The sequence below is a fragment of the Salarias fasciatus genome, chromosome 11 (genome assembly GCF_902148845.1).
Source record: "Salarias fasciatus chromosome 11, fSalaFa1.1, whole genome shotgun sequence".
NCBI classification, from domain to species: Eukaryota; Metazoa; Chordata; class Actinopteri; order Blenniiformes; family Blenniidae; genus Salarias; species Salarias fasciatus.
Window position 1 is genome coordinate 25885038 of NC_043755.1, and position 21561 is coordinate 25906598.

General features: G+C 47.0%; 2 protein-coding genes across 4 annotated transcripts; both read right to left on the minus strand.

The window, feature by feature from the left end:
- Positions 1-992: 992 nt before the first annotated feature.
- On the minus strand, positions 993-13155 carry popdc1 (popeye domain cAMP effector 1). 3 transcript variants are annotated; one of them, XM_030102679.1, is made up of 9 exons: positions 13105-13155; positions 11458-11721; positions 9878-10002; positions 9012-9199; positions 8346-8454; positions 6954-7121; positions 6600-6741; positions 4198-4239; positions 2551-2642 (listed from the first exon to the last, which is right to left on the minus strand). In XM_030102679.1, the coding sequence occupies exons 2-8, from the start codon at positions 11684-11686 to the stop codon at positions 4217-4219; spliced, it is 984 nt and encodes a 327-aa protein (XP_029958539.1). In that variant the 5' UTR covers positions 11687-11721; positions 13105-13155; the 3' UTR covers positions 2551-2642; positions 4198-4216. The 3 variants fall into 3 exon arrangements, with proteins under 3 accessions (XP_029958537.1, XP_029958539.1, XP_029958538.1); XM_030102677.1 differs by lacking the exon at positions 4198-4239 and having other exon boundaries at positions 993-2642; XM_030102678.1 differs by lacking the exons at positions 2551-2642; positions 4198-4239 and adding an exon at positions 6126-6209.
- A 1419-nt stretch (positions 13156-14574) lies between these two features.
- On the minus strand, positions 14575-18510 carry popdc3 (popeye domain cAMP effector 3). The gene is made up of 3 exons (XM_030102438.1): positions 17954-18510; positions 16483-16591; positions 14575-14892 (listed from the first exon to the last, which is right to left on the minus strand). The coding sequence occupies exons 1-3, from the start codon at positions 18457-18459 to the stop codon at positions 14575-14577; spliced, it is 933 nt and encodes a 310-aa protein (XP_029958298.1). The 5' UTR covers positions 18460-18510.
- Between the last annotated feature and the right edge of the window lie 3051 nt (positions 18511-21561).

The following is a 21561-nucleotide window of genomic DNA, read 5'->3' on the forward strand; positions in this document are numbered from 1 at the left end:
TGAAAAGGAAACGTGTTGAAGTCTCTCTGTGGTGAAGGAAACAGAGCATAAACTTAACTTTAAGACACTCATCTTAAAGATTTAGAACCACACACACAAAAACATTCATATAAACAACAGCTGGATTTTGGCACAATGAATCCACATTTAACCTTAAAGTTGATCAAACAGCAGATTAAAGGAAAAGGTGAGAGTGAGGTGAAGCTCGTCCAACAGGACGGGAGACTACAGCCAGCCTGGACGAGAGATGTCCATGCTGTAGGAGTTGATTTTCAGTAAAAGCTGGATCAGACAACACCAGAGGAAAGACAGAAAATGACTCTTTACCGTCAGATTTAACCCTGAAGTCAGGAGATTTTCCCCATCATTCAAGATTAAATGTCACAGTTGTTACTTTTTTCTCTCAATTCTGAACTAGAATTTAGAATTCTCAGTGTGATCTAAGAACTTTCACTTTTTCCTGTTTTCAGAATTCTGACATGTTTTCTTTCATTATTCAAAATTCTGCCTTTAAGTTACGCAATATTCGTAACTGGTAATTTATTCAAATACTTCTGAGTGAAAGTTAATGTTCTGATAAAAGATCAATGCTTTTGACCAAGGAATAAAAGTATACCTGATTCACAGGTGAACAACCCAAAGTAATGCAGAGATCAGAACACTGCAGTTTTGTATGAAAAGGCAGCATTATGTGTGTCAGATTACTTTAAATAATCCCATCCTGATGTCCCGATGGAGGATTTTCACTGCTCTCACAGATTAAACACGTGGAAGAAAGTAAGGATATATTATCATAAATAACGTGGTAAAAACAAAGCTGTGTGTCTCTACTACGAAAGGCAAGGTAGTCTGACTCAGAATTACTCTTTAACTAAGACAAAAAATGTATAATATTTTAAGTATTCTACCATTGCACTTCAAATGTGCCTTCAACTTATTTCAAATAGCAGATAAACAAGTAAGCTGTCAATAGTAATACTTCTTTTGGGGACATATATATATATATATAATTTTTTTTGTTTGTTTTTTTTTGTTTTTTGTTTTTTTGTTTTTTGTTTTTTTCTTAGTGGGACCAAAGAAGCCAATAAATCCTCAATGTTTCAATCAAAGCCTAATGTCTTGGTTGTTAAATATATCAATATCAATATATCTGCATCTATAAGTAGGCAGTAATTACAGAGCAGGAGAACTTTTCATCCATTTTCTAACCACGAGGAAGTATACTGTATATAGTGTAGTGTATTTCATTTTACGTCCGTCTTTTCAGGATGGCGGGTTTTTCCTTCTGTCTTCGTCAGAAGCTCGTCTGTTGTGTGACGTGTATTTTCATCTGATGGAGACGGGAGACGCCTGGAAGGCCGAGCTGTCCTGTGAAGCCTGAACTGGACCATAACCCCGGCTGCAGACTGTCAGACTGTTCAGGCCTGTTGTCTGGACTCGCTGTACCGACTGGTGCTACGATTTCTGTTCACTCTGCTTAAACTACCAGCAGCTGCAGTCACACGTTGTTGAAAAGTTACTGAGCAGCTTTTTTGGTTTAGAATTCTGCTTCAGCGGGTTTACTGAGACCAAAAACTGTAGAGTGGAGAAACAAAGCAGAGGGAAGAATGTCTTCAGGTTTTCAGGGGATCTGGTCAACGTCAGGAGCCTTCAGAGGGAAAAGTCCTCAGGATGCCTCTTCCTCTTATTCTTCTCTTCTTAATGTGACTGATGGCTGTTGTGGTGCTGTGACTCCAGGTGTTGTGGTGCTGTGACTCCAGGTGTTGTGGTGCTGTGATTCCAGGTGTTGTGGCGCTGTGATTCCAGGTGTTGTGGCGCTGTAGTGCTGTGATTCCAGGTGTTGTGGAGCTGTGATTCCAGGTGTTGTGGTGCTGTGATTCCAGGTGGTGTGGCGCTGTGACTCCAGGTGTTGTGGTGCTGTGATTCCAGGTGTTGTGGCGCTGTGACTCCAGGTGTTGTGGTGCTGTGATTCCAGGTGTTGTGGCGCTGTGATTCCAGGTGTTGTGGCGCTGTGATTCCAGGTGTTGTGGCGCTGTAGTGCTGTGATTCCAGGTGTTGTGGAGCTGTGATTCCAGGTGTTGTGGTGCTGTGATTCCAGGTGTTGTGGCGCTGTAGTGCTGTGATTCCAGGTGTTGTGGAGCTGTGATTCCAGGTGTTGTGGTGCTGTAGTGCTGTGATTCCAGGTGTTGTGGCGCTGTGATTCCAGGTGTTGTGGTGCTGTGATTCCAGGTGTTGTGGTGCTGTAGTGCTGTGATTCCAGGTGTTGTGGAGCTGTGATTCCAGGTGTTGTGGTGCTGTAGTGCTGTGATTCCAGGTGTTGTGGCGCGGTGATTCCAGGTGTTGTGGTATTGTGATTCCAGGTGTTGTGGCGCGGTGATTCCAGGTGTTGTGGTATTGTGATTCCAGGTGTTGTGGAGCTGTGATTCAAGGTGTTGTAGTGCTGTGATTCCAGGTGTGACGCTGTGATTCCAGGTGTTGTGGTGCTGTTTCAGGACACACACAGAGGTGTCCATGTGGTCTGGGTTGTTCTCACACCTCCTCGGTGGACGTGTTGGCTGCAGGCTGGGAGGAGGCGGACTCTTCGAAGACGTCGTCTTCCAGACCTTCTTCGATGGGCTTCATCTTGGTACTCGGAGACTTTTCTAGGAAACAAAGACATCAGTGTACTCAATCCACTGGAGGACATTTTCACCAAATAGACAGAAACGTCCAGGATCAGCAATCAACAGGAAGGGGGGCGTTCACTCTGGAGGGGGGTTATTATTGTGACCCCCACGCAGGCCAGCGCTGGCTGTAGACCAGGAGAAGCTCTGAGTGTCTCTCCATTATGTGAACTCTGAGATCGCTCCATGGAGCTAAAAGCTTTGTGAAGAGCAGCGATCCACTACAGGAGCTTTTACTCTGAAAGCACAAACATTTGGTTTATCTGCTCCTAATGCACCACATATGCACATCCATTCAAACACTTCATTTTCAACTCCAGCTATGTCCTTAAAGGTCATTTCCACAGTGATTTTAAAACGTCAGTGCCTTTTTAAACACATCTGCAACAAACATCATTTTGTGTTTCATGCAAATAATCTGTGAACTTGCTGAAAGATTACAATCATCTGACCAAAATCACACACATTTCACACGATCACTGAATTTCTGAAAACATGTTTCCAGTGTGTGTCAGCCATTGCACAACACAGCATCCTCCTAAAACCAGGTTTCCCGGTGTGGACTCAGTTAGAAGTGGCGTGATGTTGTTAACGGGGTCGAGCAGGTTAAGGAGACACAACGTTAGAACCAGAACAAAACAGCAGCAAGAGAAATAATGTGAAGCCATTTATTCACAGCAGCTCAATGACCATCCTGACCAGTCCGGTCAGCTGTCACAGTGCTGCTGCAAAGAGAGGCAGCCCACTTTACATTTAAAGTAGACCTGAAAAGAGGAGTTTTATTTGGATTTCTATGCAGATGAAGCCTTATTTCTATGGACTGTTGTCAGAGTAACTGAGGCTCAGTGGAATTTAACGATGCAGCAGGACACTGACTCCAAACAGGGAGGCAAATCTACCACAGAATTTATAAAGTGAAAATCCTCTTCTGGAGTGACCTGACAACAGTGTGAATCCAGCAGAGACACTACGAAATGAGTTTAAAGAGCCGAATCTGACGAAACCAAGCAGTTCCACAGTCGTACAGCTCAACCTCAGCTTCTCTTTTTTCCAGCAGCACAGCCCGTTGCAGTGGATGTTCCACGCCTGTGCTTCGTAACGTCTTTAAAGTGCTTCAGTTTTTTCTCTTACAGTTTTCATTAGGGTTGAACAATATATCACAGATTTCCCATTTCACATATGGCAGAAAACTGACTGAACTGCGCTGAATACTAAGTTTCCGCGCGCGGTGCATCCATGCCCTGCATTACAATCCACTTCTTTACTACAGAGTAACATCGTCACCAAAGCACAAAGACATCAGCATCATCTGCATACCTGTTCATCATAATAGCTACAGGATGTTGACTGGAACTGAGCCCCGGTTCACATACTTTCTCTTGCCACCGTGTCGAGACCAAGGAAAGTGGGAGGGTCAATCCTCAATAACCGATTTAGAAGGTCAGGACTCGGTTATGCGGTGAATATCAGAGCAGTCAGTTTGGGTTGGGGTGGAGGAGGTGGAGGTAGGGTGGAATAAAAGAGGGAGTCTTACAGCTTGGTCAGGGAATGGCTCAATCTGAGGGAGTGTTCAGAGCTGGAGGCAGGACAGGAGGGAGACGTCAGAAATAAACACTGCTCAGGTTAAGGGTACAACATCACAAGACAGCTGAAGGTAAACCGATCAGCTCCGGATATCTCCAGAGAGGGAGGCCACGTCACAGAAGGAGGATCTGAGGACCGGTTCCTCCTTTCTCCTGCTGTCTGAGGGCTTGTTGTATTCATCTCGAGTGACTCAATGCCTGAAGTAAAGTCTGTGTTGGACACTGACTCCAGTGATGTATGAAAATGTCTTTTTTCTCAGGTCTTCATGTGCATTTAGAGAGACATTGAGAAGCAGATGTCTCAGTGATGCATGAGGAGCTGATGTGGACATTACAGCATCACATCAGAGACAGCTTTACAGTCTCAATCAGACTGCATGTTGAATTCTTAATAAAACATGTACAGTGGGTATCTTTACTGCTCGTTTGTGAATGGAGGAGTCAGTGTGCTGCTCACTCTTTAACAGCTCTGTTCCAATGAGAGGAATATTTCCTACCATTCATTACTCCATCATCTGCACACAGGGAGAACATTTCTTCCTTACAGATACTGAGTGGACCTTTTCTGGATTTTCCCCATGTATGAGGGGGTACCCAAAAGTTCCTGGAATTTTATTGTAACTTTTTATTTCTGACATTTCAAAATAAAACACCACCGTCGCCTTCAAAATAATCTCCATCCGCATTAATGCAGCGCTCCAGCCGTGTCTCCCACTTCACCAATGTGTCGTGACACCCGCGCATAATTGTGCCATTCAGGGCCGGCTGGGATTTGTCTGTCACCTCCTCCACATCTGCAAACCGCTGTCCCTTCAGCTCTTTCTTCAACCTGGGGAACAAGAAAAAGTCACTGGAGGCTTCATCTGGCGAATCAGGCGGATGGGAGAGGAGATTCATCTCATTCTTCTTCAGAAACTGCGTGAGGCGCAGCGCCGTGTCCGCTGGCGCTCTGTGGTGGTGGATCAACCGGCTCCACTCCGCCACGACGCTCTGCTTCCTCCTCACATCCTCACGGAGCGTCTGAGGACTTCATGTCTTCCCAGTCAATGTCACCATTTTGGAAAAAGCGCAGACCGCTGCGGCACTCTGTTACTATAAATAGCGCCTGACAGGCGTCAGTGTCACTCTGGGAGCTCAGCCTTTTCACAGATATGCACGAGGCTTACCTGCAGCACATCTGACGGCCAGAAGTCCAAACTCATTATTATTATTATTTCATGACCAAATTCCAGGAACTTTTGGGTACCCCCTCGTATAATGGTCATTTTAAAACAATGATATCTGAACATTAAACTTTACTGAAGCACAAATGGAAAACTTCTTATTCCACTTCCTCCCATCAGCTTGTATTTATGTTCAGTGACGACTTGAGACGATAAAATCTTTTAGATTCAAAAGTTTATGAAAAAAAACTAACTTTCTTCACAGCACTGACCGACTGAACTCATTTACAGTAACATTTCTGAACAGGATCTAGGGAGACCACCTGTCCCGTTGTGTCCCGGACACACCGCGCTTCAATCTCATCCCACCTCGGGGTGCTCACGTTTGAACTAATCCTTCAAAACCCGGCTAGCTCGTTGCCAGTGGCTCAGCTAACAACTCACTGACAGTCAGTTAGCTGTTAGCTTAGCCACCTGTGACCTACCCAGCTGAGTTTTGAAGGATTTCTTCTTTTAAAGGTAAGGTGAGACAGAGATTAAAAGACTGAGTGTCCTGCAGAACAGGTGGTCACCTCAACAGAACCTTTCAGTGAAGTCATGAAGAAGCAAAGATTGTTGCAGACTGTGGTTGGTCTGTTAGAGATATCCATGCCTCCAATTTGGAGCAGAACAACACTGAGAAAGAGTTTGGAAATGATTGTGAGACAGAGTGTGATCCTGAGAGACATCAAGGTCTCATGAAGACGATGCATCCAGCTCTGACGGGAATCTGGACCAGTTGTGTGTCAAAGAGACTGACACTAAAGAGAGTGAAAGAAAACTCAGCGTAAGAAGCAAGCTTTGACCCCTGAACATTTAAGAAAACAACTTCCTGAGTGTAACAGGACTCAGTGATCACATGTCTCCGTCCATGGAAGGCTGCTGAACTGTGACAGAAGGCTGAGGGTGAACAGACTGACAAAACTCCTTCACTTCATGAACCAAACAACCCGCTGGGGGTTTAACCGAGGACTCCGGTCCGAGTGAAGACACTTCTGAAGAGAAACCCGAACATACCTTCAAGTACAAAGATGGCCGCCGACAGCTGACTGACAGAAAACGTTTGAAGACTGAGAGAACCAAAGGAGAGTCTTTTGGGAACATTATCAGAACGTTGTTCCGATGCTCTCAGCTGCAGCAGTGTGACTTACGGAGAGAGGAGCCGGCAGACCCCCCTCGCAGGATCTGGTTCAGGACGTCGTCGGTGTCGCTGGTGCTCGCCATGCTGTTCCTCATCTGTGTCATGGACAGCTGAGAGCACAGGCTGGGCTGGCGGTCCATCTTCTTCACCGCCTGGAACACATTTCACCAGCATCCCATCATCAGCACCATGGGGACAGCAGAGGGAGACTGAGACATGCAGGAAGCGGATCACGAGGACCAGTCCTGACTTCATGCTCTGACAATTAGTTTCTGACAATTGACTCAGGCAGGAAATCTGATCCCAGCATCAAGACTTGCAGTGTGAATGCGGCCATGAAGATGTTAAGCTGAGGTGGACCCACCTTGTCGCTGAGCGTGGGGTCGTTCAGAGAGTACAACTTGTTGGTGATGTCCTTGCCGATGAGGTACCTGAACACCTCATTGAGGAAAGTGTCCGACTCCAGGAAGTAGGTGAGCCTCTCTCTGGACCAACAGAGGAACTTGCAGTTCTCCTCTGCCATGATGGTCACCTGTCGACGCCACACAAACCAGTGAAGACCTTCATCACCCGACGACGCAGGTTATTTTAAGGTTGTAACGATGTACATCGTCACGTTATCAATCATGCACTGATACGTTCTTCACATTGGACTGACTGTGAGTATGGTGTAATATGTTTGAAGATATTTGTGGTGAAGTCATGATCGGATGCAGCCTCCTCCACCATCTGCAGCAAGTACAACCCTCCAGACGACACCTGGAGGCAGTCAGGAGGCAGACAGGGCACACCGCTGGCCGGTGTGAGGATCAGTCCTCCTCGTCAGGCTCACCGTTCGCTCTGGTTCTCTCCAGTGCCTGGTGGCGTCTTCCTTGTTCCAGGAATCCAGTCTGGCTGTGCTGAGAGCAGCTCCCTCCTCTCCAGTGTGTCCGCCTCACTTCCTGTTTCTGGACTAGTGTTGTCAATTTGTCTCATCCTTTGTGTTTTATTCCAGCGTTCTGACTCCAGCTTGTCCTCTTCTAGCGGTTTAAAGTGTTCAGTAGAGAACACAGATTCTGCTGCTCTGGATGCAGAACAACAGAACGGAACCAAAGAGCCACATGGCTCCAATTTAACTGAACTAAAGCTGCTTGTTAATTAATCATAGATTTAAAGTTTTTTGTTGTTGTTGTTTTTAAAGATCTTTATACTCTTCCTCCTCTTCAGAACATTTGAGCTGAGAGCGCCACCTCCTGTTGATGTTTTTAAAAGTCAAACTTTTTTCTCCATTTGTTTATTCTCAATTCAAATAAGTCATTTATGTCACTGCTGTCAGATCACTAACATGTTTTTACATTGCTTTTTCTTTCAGTCTGATTCAGAGGTTTGTTATCCTCATATTAACTTTTAGCATTAACCTCACTTCATAAAATAAAGAAAATGTTTCCTCACTTGTCTCTTAACTGAAAAATAAAATATGAACAAACAGTGTGGTGAGGGAGGGATGTTGTAAAGTTTCATTTTTTTTTTTTTTGAATGAAAGTTGCTTTGTAAATAAAGCTTGCTCTAGTTTAGTACTTCTATTTCATCGTCCTTTGTGAAGCTTGATTTTCTGTTGAATCCACTGTGTTCCTTTTAAACCTGGTCAGTAAGCAGAGATGTGTGCTGCAGTAGCAGCCGTTAAAGACCTTTACTGAGGGTTGTGTTATCCTGCCTGCAGCCTGAACGCATCTCCACCGTGCTTCATGTGAGCGAACACTGTGAATGAAAGGATTACCTGGAACTTCTCCCCTCGGTGCATCTCGGTGGACCTGAACTCCGGGGAGTCGATGAAGGAGTTGGGATGGATGTTGTGGAGGAAATGTCCTCGATAGGAGACCTTCATCCTGCCAGGAAGTCAGAGTCATTATTCTGATTAATGTGGTAAACAAGCAGAGCCTGCGAAGCCCTCAATGAACTGCTGACACACAGAGATTCACTCATCCCAGTGTGTGTGTGTGTGTGTGTGTGTGTGTGTGTGTGTGTGTGTGTGTGTGTGTGTGTACGGGTTTTTCTATGCTTGTGGGGACCAAATGTCCCCACAAGGATAGGAAAACCTGCACGATGTGCCTCATGGGGACATTTTTTGGATCCTAATGAGGGGAAACAGTGTTTTCTTGACCATGTTGTTGTTACTGAAAAAAGTAAAAGTGCAAAAACATTTCTTTAGGGCTACGCTTTGTTTTGGTGCAGGTTAGGGTTAGGGTCAGGGTCAGGGTTAGGAGTTAGACATGAATGGGAGTCAATGGAAGGTCCCCACAAGGATATAAATACAAACGTGTGTGTGTGTGTGTTGTGGAGAGAGCTCCACTTCCTGTGTGTATTTGCGGTGAAAGCAGCTCACTGGTGAGCCCTCAGCTCCGTGTCGGAGCCCCGAGGTGCAGGACAAGGACAGAGCACCTACTTTCCTTTGATGAGGATGCTGAGGCGCTCGTCCACGGAGGTCTTGTCCTCGGCAGCGTAGGTCTGTCCCTTCTTCATGGTCTGGACGGTGCAGAACTGTCCCGTCAGCCTCTGGAACAGCGCCTCCTTCACGTGGAGCGGCTCAAACATCCGCCTGTAGACCGTCCGCAGCTCCCGGTCGATCTTTATCTGCCATGCCACAGCAAAGCCACAGCTGTGTAAAATGTTGCTATTTTCCTCATTAATATTGCAATTTTGTGAAATTATTATTGATGCTTTTTATGTATAACTCAGCTGCACCTACTGTAAAAGGAGACTTCTGCACTCTGGGCTTATATCTTCAGTAAAGGCAGTTATTCTGGCTGCACAGGTTATGTGTCTGTGATGCAACAGCTCTTTGTACTGTATGACGGTTTTTATAGACATAAACCGGTCACTGAGGGGTGGATTGAAACAGGCGGAACGGTTCTGAAGGCCTTGGTATGAAATGCACGGCCACCGCTGCATTGAAGCTTGAAGTTTGAGCCATTTGTTGGTCATTTGGGTTTCTTTTCTTACATTGGACTGTATAAACTGGATTTTGAATGAGGGGGGTATATTAAAAAAAAAAAAAACTATTTACTTTTCCATGGTAACGTGTTGGAGTCTCTCAAAATGTAATGAATTAGACCTTCATGTACTTCTTTACATTAAAAAGTAAGCATTTGTAATCATGGTGATCAGTAGGTTATCATGCTGGTCTGGCCCACAGATACTTTTAATCCAGACCAAACAAAGGAGATCATCCAGCAGAGACCAACACTGAGGTCCAGAAATAATACACACCATGTTCCTCAACGCGGAAGAGGAAGCGGCAGCAGAACTCACCGGCCTGCGCTTGTAGAGCAGGAAAAACAGGTGCATGAAGTTGACCAGCAGAAAGACCACGTTCCAGACCATCACGTCCAGATTGCACCTGTACAGAGTCGCCCATGCGATGAAGAGGCCACATCCTGGACATACAGAGGACAACACACCTTCAGGACCTCAGCGCGCACAGGCCACGTGACAAGAGACTAAATCCAGCGAGAAGCGTACTTCTGACTGGACGTACGAGTCACTGGAACCGCAAAATCAGGTTTAAAGTGCTGTTAAACGAGTGTTAAATCACTGTCTGTCCTTTATACAGTGATCAGCCGTCCTTTAAATCTGTTGTTGTTATTCTTTGTTTCTCTCATTTAGACTTTATGAAACAGTGACAACATGTGTGAAACACATCTCTTCCATAAACACAGAGGGAAACAAACAGCACATTATCAGAAACACCTGAGACGTCTGAACCTCCCGCCTGCTGTCTGACCTGATTTACCACCGTAAGAGAGTTCTGTCCACATGCCATCATGTCCAGCGTGTCTCTGCTTTTCAACCTCAGGACTGACTCCGTCTGTCCTGTCTGCTGAAAACATTCACTGTTTCTACTGGTCTTCCAAATTCAAAGGTCGACCTGGTGAAAGCCTGATGTGAATCGGTGTGTCATCTGCATAGAAGCATGATCAGGTTAAACGGTAGTGTATCCAGGATGGAGCCTTGAGGAACTCCACATGTGGCTGTGTTCAGACACAGAGAGGTGTGTGGTTTTAAGAAGGGATTTAAATCAGTTCAGTGCTGAATGCCTTCAGTTCAAGCTGTCACGATGAACAGTGTGAATGACAGTCATAATTAATATAAAGAGTATTTATACTGTAATGTCAATGAACATTTTAAGTAGAGCCCAGCTGTACGTCCATGACAAGATGAGCCGATGAAAAATCCTAATCCAGCCTAGATTTCTAGATTTCAGGAGATAAAAATGAAGTTAATGAGAAAATGCCTCATAATAGAACCACAAAATATCCGTGAACACAGTGGAAAAGGGTGTATTTTTAAAATACACTAAGAACAGAGTAGAAATACTTTATTACTCCCTTGAAGAGCCCCTCTCTGTGTGTTTAGCAGCTCCCGTCGTGTGAGTGATGCTTCCTGTACTGTTATCACAGGCCGTGGATGCATGGAGCTGCTCCTTTCTGTCCCTCCTCCTCTCCTTTCCATTTCCTTTCCTCACTGAATCCTCTGAGACTAACTTGGCTCGTCCCAAAGGCCACTAAAAATACACAAATACTGTCAACTTTACAACCACATTTCCCATAATCCCTGCTGCTTCCTGTCCCATCTCTAGTTCCAAGTCTAAGATAAACATGCTTTTTTGGTGTGTTTTTCCATCCCAGGCTATCAGAGTCTTTTCCAGCTGTGTGGATCAGATCTGTCTGCTTTTTAACCTTCATTCAGACTAACTCCAGTAAACCAAACCTTCAACAATAGTTCACACGTCTTTTAGGCCAAACCAGACGAGCCGAATGAACTTTAACCCGCTTCAGTGTCCCTGCTGTGAGTGTGAGGAATGTGTCCAGCAGGAGGCGCTGTAGGCCGACCTGTCACCAGCAGGAGGCGCAGCAGGATCATGTGCAGACCCAGGGTGGTGGGGATGGCCAGGCCCAGCAGCAGGGACAGGTTCCCCAGGTGGAACAGCAGGTGCTGGGCCTGCTCCCACTCCTGGCAGGAGGTGGCGTTGGGCTCCGGGGCCACGGCGCCCGGGGTGGAGGCGGCCAGCGACGGCAGCGTGCTGAACAGGAAGGGGGGCAGCTCGGGGGTGGCCGACATCCTGCTGCGGGGGCGCCTGGAGAAGGAGGGAGAACCTGGGGAGAGCAGAGGGTTCAGACACAGAGCTGGCTGAGCCAGTGTGGAGCCCGACGTCACAATGTGTCCGGCGCCGTCCGCCATCTGGGATTTACACTGGCAGAAAGAATAACGAGCTGCATTTGTAATGAGATCACTGAAAAAACAACGTACAAGAGCTCTAGAAAACACCGGGTGTATTCAACCCTGTGTGGAAAAATTCATTTACATCAATTTTTAACCTCATTATATGGAAGGTGATGTTTTTGTCGCCCCCTGGAGGCCATGGCGCCCTGATCATAACACCGAGTGGAGCAGCCCGCTCTCTTCACACAGTTTAGCTCAGATGTGAGTGAAACAGTTTGAACACCTCTGGATTCCAAAAATGATCGTACATAGATGCTAATTCATTCCATTAAATCTGTACTCGCTCCTTGGGTTCATTCTAACATCTAACGTCACTGCATGTGTGATAGTGAGCCGTCCTTCTGTCTACATCAACACCAGCTGTAGCCCCAGTTGTTAGGATAATGATCCACTGAGAAGGTTCTGTTGATGTGTGATGGACACTTAAAGAAGACAACGTGAAAGACGTGACAAACGAAGGAGTTTTAACAAGACGAAGAAGAAACCACGTGGCTGGAAATGAACGTCGGAGAGCTTTGCGATCCCGACTTGAGATACATAGAAAAAGAATAAATGATACTGATCTCACTGATTTAGTAACTGAAAAATACTGTTTGGGGTAATCCATGCTCAGGTCAACACATTGAGCCTGTACTGCTCTCTTTGGATCCGTACCGTGAGGTAAGTTGACTGATGGTTAAACTGAATCCGGGGACATTGAATCAGACAGCGCCGTCCTCAGGTCCCTGAACCAGGTCTCTGTCTCAGACCTGGAGTCTGGACGTCCTGAACTGTTCTGGGCTGAGTTAGAGAAGCAGTCTGATGATAAACACTTATGTGTCCACTAATAAAGATCTACAACATTTCTAATTGTAGCACACATAAAGACATCCATTACACAAACCAAAGTTCATGACAGTCTCACACTGCATGTATTAGAAAATAAAATGAAGTTAATGGTACGTTAGTGTGCCACCCAGCAGCCCCCTGGTCCCCCCAAGAAAAAGCTGTAGACACGCCCCTGCTCCGGAATAACTGTGAAAAATACAGATTTCTTGTGAAGCGGCTCACAAAACCCCGGTTCTGGTCTATATCCTCCGAGTTAGAGAGGCAGGAGGTTAAAGCCCACTTCATGCATCTGTGAAAGTGTTTTTAATCCTGTTTTAAGGCGCTCAGGAGGAGCAGAGAGGAGGATCCAGTAACATAAAACTCGGCAGGATTTTCCTCTGCTCCACGTTTCTAACAGCCGTGAAGTGCAGAGAGGAAGCGGGACTTACCGGAGCCGCGGCAGGCTGAGCACCGAGTGGCGAGCCTGTCCTCTGGCCGGGTCTGCACAGTGTTGGACGCACATTCCTCTCAGCTGACAGCCGCGGACCAAAATGGGCAAGAGGCGGCGTGCAGTGCGGCGGGGACCCGACAGGGGGCGACAGATCACACCTCACCCCAAGGTCAGCCTGGTTCAGCTGGATTCCTCCTGGACCACACGTGGAGATCAGCTACTAATGATAATGCAGAATAATCCAATAATAATCCAGATGTTTCCGGTTTGTTTCAGAGCCTGATGGATCACTTCGTCCATGTTTTTAATGCTGCCTCAGAAACTTTTCACTATAATAACATTTTAATGACACATCCTGCTGCTAAAGACTGTAAGATGCTTCCTGTTTGCAGGATTTTCTTATTTAATGTGGTTTAAAGGTCCCATAAAGCGAGTGGGACAGGAGGTCACCTGACACCCCCACCCCCCCACCCCACCCAAGAGAAGACACCTGTCATCTCTTTATCGTGAATGTGAGCTCAAACAGGTGACATGCAAGGAAATAACCCCTTCCCCTGGAAATAACCCCCCACTGGAAATGACCCCTTCCTGTAGTGGATGCCCCCTTCGCCCCTCCCACAGGTAGATGGCTGCTACTGTGAGCAGAGACTGCAAACCACTGCTCCACTGTGCTGAGAGCTTGAACTGGTGTTTTCATCCTCCGTTCATCAGGTTGAAGTGTTTTTATTTCTTCAGTACATCAGCAGGATTTAAATCCACATGGCAGCAGTGACGAGAGGACCTTTATTCTGAAAACACATTAAGATTCATTCAGCTTTCAGCCGTCACTCTGTACATCCAGGCAGCTTTCAGCTACAAAACAACTAAACCAGGAGTTCTTCTTCACATTTAAACACTACAGAGTCAAAACACTGAACCATATTCCAGAGAACAGCTCATTCAGCGCTTCTCTCCGTCTCTAACAGCAGCAGGGCTGCAGTCTAAAGGTCTGCAGACGCTAACCTGGTCTAGATACAACACGTGGCAGAGAGGCTGCTAAGAAAAAATACGAGGGAGAAGCTGGAGTCAAATTACAAGCACTTGATGCCACAGGCCGAGCAAGCAACACAGAAATGAAATCACAATGAAACATCAAGTTGGCATTGCATTAAATGACTGTTTGTTTTCTAAAAGTAACTAAAAGGACAATCACAGCTGGATATGGGATCATGTGATTGTGTCACAAAGCATCATGGGATTGAAGCCTGCACATCAATCTGATCGTTCTCGAGCATCAAACCTAGAAGCTAACTGGAATCTTACATGCTGCATCCTTAAAGGAGCCAACTCTGAACCTGACTCAGTTCTCTGGACCGGCTCTGAGTTCAACGCCATCCGAGGGACAAACCGACGGCGTTTCTTCGGTTCTCCTGTGTGGAACCCAGTTAAAGCCCCCAGCCCGGCCGTTAGCGGCCGCTAGCAGCAGCAGCTAGCTGGCTCCCTCCTCCACGCGCTGCGAGTGGCGTTCTCGTGGCGTCCGTCCGCCCTGCACCGGCACCTGCAGCAGGTCGTCCGGCCTGTCGGCGCCGGCGCCGGGCGCGTGGCAGTAGCTGGGCAGGCGCAGGTCGTAGCGGTGCCCCGACTTGTCGAAGGCCTTGTCGTTCAGGGAGTACAGCTTGTCGGCGATGTCGTTCCGAACCACCAGAGCGAAGATCTTGGCGATGTAGCGGTGCTTGGCGAAGAGCAGGTAGAGCTTCTTCCTCCTCCAGGAGACGTAGCGGCAGGGGGCGTCGGCCCGCAGGGTCACCTGTGGACAGCACAGCAGGTTCTGATCCGGACCGGGACGGACCCCGTCAGCCCACCGTCCCAGCAGCTCCACGGAGCCCGGAGCCCCGGCTGCAGCAGTCGGTCAGGGTTCAGCGTAGCAACCGCACTGATTAACAACACCATGAGCCAAAACATTATGACCACTGAATGATCGGTAACGGCCCGTGTCAGTGAGGCTGGGGATCAGCAAGTCGACACTCGATCTAAAAGAAGCGTTTTGGATGAAGTAAAAAATAAAGTACATCCCATACCAAGTGAAAAGACTGAAGGGTGTCAGAATTTGTGGTGGATTTCTAACATATATGGCCTCAGAATCTGCAATACAGTAACCCTTTTACATTTAAATGTTAAATTCCAATGTCAAGTGATTGTTACACTTTCTTTTTCAACAAGAGGTGCTGCTTCTAGTTTAATTTCTAATCTATCTCAACTTTCCTTTTTTGTTTCTCTCTCTTCTTTGCTCTTATCCAATCTCTCAAATGTAAAACATAAAGTTCAGTGCAGTGGCTGTTTATTCTCGTTCTCCATCAGTCTTGGGTTATGGTCATTTTGCTCTCCAATATACTGCATGTTTGTATTGATGCTCAAGTATCTGAACTGGTACAGACTCTGTACCAGAGTGGTACAGAATGGAGGGACGGACCTGAAGGGGTGGGCTGAGAGGGAGGGAGGGTGGAAGGGCTCATCATGTCCATCTGAGTTATTTTAACCAGTTCCTTGGTTGTTATATGGAAAACAAAGATATGGTTGAAAAAACAAATTAAAGTACTGCCACCTCTCAAAGTGGTCATTGTTCTCTGGTCTCAAGTAAATCTGTATAGATCATTAATTGGTGTATTGGTTGATCAGGATACATTCTCGATGTCTTCCACCTGGAAACTGTTGACAGTAGATTATTAATCAAAATGGATGTGATTCCAGCACTTTGCTCAGGGAGGTGCTTTAGTCTACGTTATTGTGTTCCTGTGTGTTTGGTGGCTGCCATCTAATCCTGACTGCTGGAGAACAGGAGCTGGGTTAGGCCGCTGTCTTTTTAAGGAATTTAAACATGTGTGACGTACACCTGAATGGGATTGGTGATGCGTAGAGAGTTCAGAGCGTGTAAATGTGTGTAAATCCGCCCTGATCAGTTGCCTGTCGTGTGTGTTGTTTTCTTGGTGTTTTTCTTGGAGCATCGGCCTCAGCTCTGGCTTTTGAAGGACGACAAGCTGCTTAACTTTGTCACTGAGCTGCTGTGGTTCTTTCTGCAGTAGGCTTTTTGCTTTTCTTTTCTTTTTTATTTGTTAGATTTGTTCAGAAGAGAAGAAAACTAAAAGCCAGGGTTTACATCACGCCAGAACACGACTCGATCTAAGACTCTGAATCAAGTGGATGTGGCTCTGGACGCTCCGCTGACCCACAGCAGTATCATGACAGAGACCGACTCCTCCTCACATCCGGACGTCTGCTCTGCTCTGGCAGCAGCGACGGATTTCACTCAGCTTCATCCTATCATGACATACTCCTCACATAAAACAGCACTCAACGTGTTGAAAGAGAAAACAGGAGTGATGTGGAGTGTTATGAGAACCTGGAAGACGCCCTCCTCCGAGGGTCGGAGAGAGTCCCACTCGGGGGAATCCAGGAACTGGAAGGGGTGGATGTAGTGCAGGAACTCCCCGTTCACCGTCACCCGGATCCTGCCAGACAGGGGAGGGAGTCAGGACGTTAGGAAGGTCAGGATGGGCCGACCGGATGAGTCTCACTAGATACACCAACAACTCCGAGTGGTTCAGCTGTAATGTGAGCTCGTTCACGTTTTCGTAGTGATCAGACTGTAGAATCCTGGAAACAGGATTCTGAGCATCCTGCACTGTGAACTCGACACCTTCCTGTCCTGAAAAGCTTTACAGTAATCAGTACTCTGAGATAAACTCTGCGGCTTTTAAGACCAATGGAGACATTTTCACTGTTTCCCACCAAATAAGGGCCGCAAAAAATGTAACTCACTGAAATGACAAAAAAAAAAAAATCTTTAAAAATTGCTGTGCAAGCAAAACTCAAAGTTAACTTCATAAAGTGTCAAAGGTCCTACTCAGATGGGTTTTATTACATTTTTATTTCTTGAAGCCATTTTTAGTTTTTCTTCTTTTTTCTCAGGATGTCGCTGTTTTTTCTACTTCAGCCTCTTCAGCTATTCAGCTGTTGACAGAGGCTCTGCGGTTCCTCACAGTTAGAGCACTTTTAACTACATTAGTAGTTTTATTTATTCCTCTTTCCCTTTTTTCTTTTCCCGTTTTCCTTTTATCTTCTGTTCTTTTCCTGAAAAACGCACTGAACTAGCAATTTTAATCATTTTTTACAATATTCTTCTTCTTTATTATTAGAGCAGTTTCAGCTTTTTCATTTTTAACGATTCCAGCTGTTTCGCATTATTTAGCTGTTTTTAGCCTCAATGGGACCGTTTTTGAAAATTGGTGTGGAATGCAAATAAAGTAAAGATATCAGCAAAAGCGCTGATTTACTAATAATGTTCAGGAAGTGTGTGGATGCTGAGGAGCCTCAGGCGTCTCCGGACCGTCGCTGTCCTGCTCACAAACCCGGGACAGCTCCGGTCCTGAGAGCAGAGCAGACCGTCAGCATCTGCAGAACTGGGATCAGTGAGCAGAGAGTCCCGGTTACCGTAGAAACACTAAGCAGTCCTCATGAAGCTGATCCAATGAGAACTTCAACACCACAGACAGACCTCCGGTCTGGGCTCCCCTGGAACCACAGGAAGACGCCGAACAGGCACAGGGCCGCACAACAGCATCACACTGCAGGACTCAAACCAGGATTCAGGCCCAGGTGAGGCCAGTGAACAGCACACTGCCTCCAAGGACCACTGGACCACCAACAAGACCACCTGGGACTTTCCAGGTATGATAGCAAAAACCAAAAGTCAAAGGAACCTGGGAAGACTTCATGAACACATCCATGGACTGGTTCTGGTCTACATGTAGACCCTCACATGGGTCTATGTGTAGACCGGGTCAGGGTCAGGGTCGGGGTCGGGTCATCACCTTCCAGACAGCAGCACAGACAGCCTCTCGATGGGGGTCTTGCCCTCCACAGCGAAGCAGTGGTCCCTGTCCAGGACCTGGACCTGCGCCTCGCAGCACGACACGATCTTCCCGAAGCAGGTGAGCGACACGCCGAGCCTCTGGAACAGGACGCCGTACAGCTCCTGGAAGTCCCGGTCGAAGGACACGCTCCGCAGGCGGTACGACACGTGCAGCAGCTGCGCCACGCACGCGCAGAAGAGCGCGAAGGTCCAGAGGAAGGGCTCGGTGGAGCAGGGGTCGGTCCAGGCCCACAGCGCGGCGCAGAAGAAGCCCAGGCTGAGCAGCGACAGCAGGTACAGCAGCCCGTAGAAGCCGCTGCCGCCCATGAAGCCCAGCAGCAGCAGCACGTGCGCCAGGTGGAACACCGAGCCCTCCGAGCCCGCGCGCCACGCCGCGCACAGCGGGTACGCCGGAGCCGCCGCCTGCACCGTGAAGTTCAGGGCTTCGAAGTCCGGGGGCTCCATGACGGCGGGGGCGGGTGGAGGGGCTCCGGGGATCCGCTCAGGACGAACCGGGAGTCCGGGGATCCGCTCAGGACGAACCGGTACTCCGGGGATCCGCTCAGGACGAACCGGGGCTCCGCTGGAGACTCGCTTTTCTCAGGACGCAGCAGTAATCCGCTCGGGACGCACCGGAGACTCACTTGGGTTCTGCTCAGGACGCACCGGAGACTCACCGGAGCTCCGCTCGGGACGCACCGGAGCGTTAAAGAGCTCCGCTTACTACACTTTATTAATACCGGCGGCAGGGGCGGAGCGCAGCGCAGCGCAGCGCACAGCGCGCACCGAGGGGCCCACGGGCCAAGGCACCTGCAGCAAAATCATTTAAATACCAAAAACACTGAAACATCTGCAAAATGATTTAAATAACTAAAATGTGTTGTACTTCTGACCCCACATCCAACAAAAGAACAAAACAATCTAAATGTTTGAAAACAGAGTAGAACTCAGCTTTATTCATAAAGCACTTTAAAACAATCCTGCTGCACCGAAGTGCTCAACATAGAAATACTTTCATTCAGTCCATATTAAAGCTTCACAATAAATAAAAAAGGCAGTCTATATGAGAATTATTCTTGTTTTATTAGATAAATATTAATATGTGTGCATTTTTTTGTAAACATGATCCCTTCCCTCACGCATTAAAGTTTTTCTGATGATTCCAGGAGCCATTTCTCTGTTGGGCAGAGCTGCAGTGTGTTAAATTCCCTCTCTCTCTGTAGCTATTTTAAAATGTTCTCAGGACTGTTTAAATTGTGATTATGAAGTTTTTAGCCCAAATCACTAAACCTGACCTGAGCCATTCTCCAGAGCTCATTAGCAATTCACCTGTGGGCTGTAGGCGGAGTCAGTGCTGCTCCTGTCCTCGTGGCTCCGCCCAGTGGCACAGTGACTCCAATTCAGTCTTTTGATTCAGCATTTTCTGGTGGGATTATCACTAACAGCGATTTGAATGCAGATATGTACTAATGCAAATAGATACTAAGAAATGCAATTTTCAGTGTAGTTTTCTCAACACATGTCCTACAGCATAACAGAAATGTCACATGAACAACATGAAAAACACCATTTTCATTGGAGTGAAAATTTTGTAGAAAGAACTGACATTACCTGGCAGAACAAATGTTACAGGATATCAGTCCCACAAGTATGAAACTGGCAGTTTCTTACTTGTTTCAAACAGTTTCAAGCAGTTTCAAACTGCAGTGTCACAGCAGCATGGAGGAGAGTAAGAGGTACCCACAAACTATAAATAAAAGTATATAAAATATAAAATTGGTCACTCTAAATTGCCCCTAGGCATGAATGGTTGTATGTCCATGTGTGTTAGCCCTGCGACAGACTGGTGACCTGTCCAGGGTGGACCCCGCCCTCACCAACATCAGTTGGGATCAGCTCCTGCCAACCGCAACCCTGAAAAGGATGTATATATCTATATATATCCATCTCAGGTGTGGATTAATGCATAGGCTGACCTCGGGGCCTCTGATTGGTCAGACGTGAAGGCTCCCTCTGATTGGTCTCACTATTTAAATATACTTCAATGGAAAATTGGATTGGCCTCTTTTGGTCTGTAGAAGAAGCACCTGATTGGTCGGTCATGAGTCACCTCTGTCCAATCAGCAGCTGCCCTCGTGTCCTCAGACAGCAGGCTAACAGTGTGGCTGCTAGCCGCAGTTAGCTCCAGCCCAGGTAAAGTTAATGATGAGGCTGACACCGGCATGTTGTGTCTCCAGTGAAGCGGGAGTTAGCCACAATGAGCCAGACTCCACCAATCTATGCGCTGATTTTTATAGATTAAAACACAATAAATAACACTGTGGAAAAAAAAGTCCACTAGCTTAATGCTAACTTCAATGGGAAAGTCCATTGACATGCTAATAGTCAGCACAACAATCACAGACCTTGAAGGAACAAATTAAACTGAGCAACATTTCACTGAATGAATAAAAAACACCAATACTTATTATTTCAGTCACAACAAGCATATGTTTTTCTCTCTCAGAAAATGAACAATGATGAAAAACTGAAAACTGTTTGTTAGCCTGCAGGAAGTAGCTCTTTGAGCCCGAGAGGCTCAAAACGCAATCAGAAATTCCATCCCAGGTTGAACCCACCAAGTGGTATATGGCTGTTAGAACGGCTGTAGCACAAAATTTTGAAGTTTCTGCAGCTTATTTAGTAGATCCTCCCTTGTCCATAGAGGAGGAGCTGACGTCACTTCCGGTGAGTGTTTTCCGTGTTGGTGAAGCTTGCGAGCGACTGAAGTGCTCTCTCTTGCTATTACTGTTAATTCACGAAGCAATCAAAAAATCGGGGTTATTTACGCCCCCAATTGACCAGTGATCTCTCGTGAATTACATTTCTTCTCCGCCATTAGCGCAATCGGCGTGCTAACTAGCTTGGTCCATTGGGACCGCTATGGCGTCCTCACCTCTATCTTCTTTTCTTTCCTGCTCAGTATGCCGTACGTTGAGTCAGAACCCTGCCTCCCTTGACGATAGGGGTATTTGCGTAAAGTGCAGTGTATTGACAGCGCTGGAGGCCAGGGTAACCGAGTTAGAGGAGCGGCTGCGCAGATGTGAGGGGCAAGGCAGCACAAGCTACAGTGAGGTAGCGGCAGGGCTTGCAGCCCGCTCCTGCAGTGAGAGAAGTGTTAGCAAGCCTAGCCCCGCAGCATGTCCCGAGCAGCCGGGGCAAGACCAGGACTGGTTTGTGACGGTCCGGAGGAAGGCTAGTGCTAAGCACCGCAGCATTCCAAGAACCGCTTCACGTCTACAATAGGTTCTCTCCCCTCAGCGACGACACACCGGCTGAACTGGAACTGGTGATTGGCAGCTCCATAATTAGAGACGTGAAGCTGCCAGCGGTGAAGGTTAGGTGTTACCCGGGGGCCAGAGTAGGGGACATCGAGGGGAACCTTAGGCTTTTAAAACAGGAAGGTAGGAGATTCCGTCGAGTCGTGATTCACGCAGGCGGTAATGATGCCCGGCAGAGACAATCAGAGGTGCTCAAATTACAAGTAGCCTCGGTGTGTGAATTGGCTAAGTCGATGTCTGATGCTGT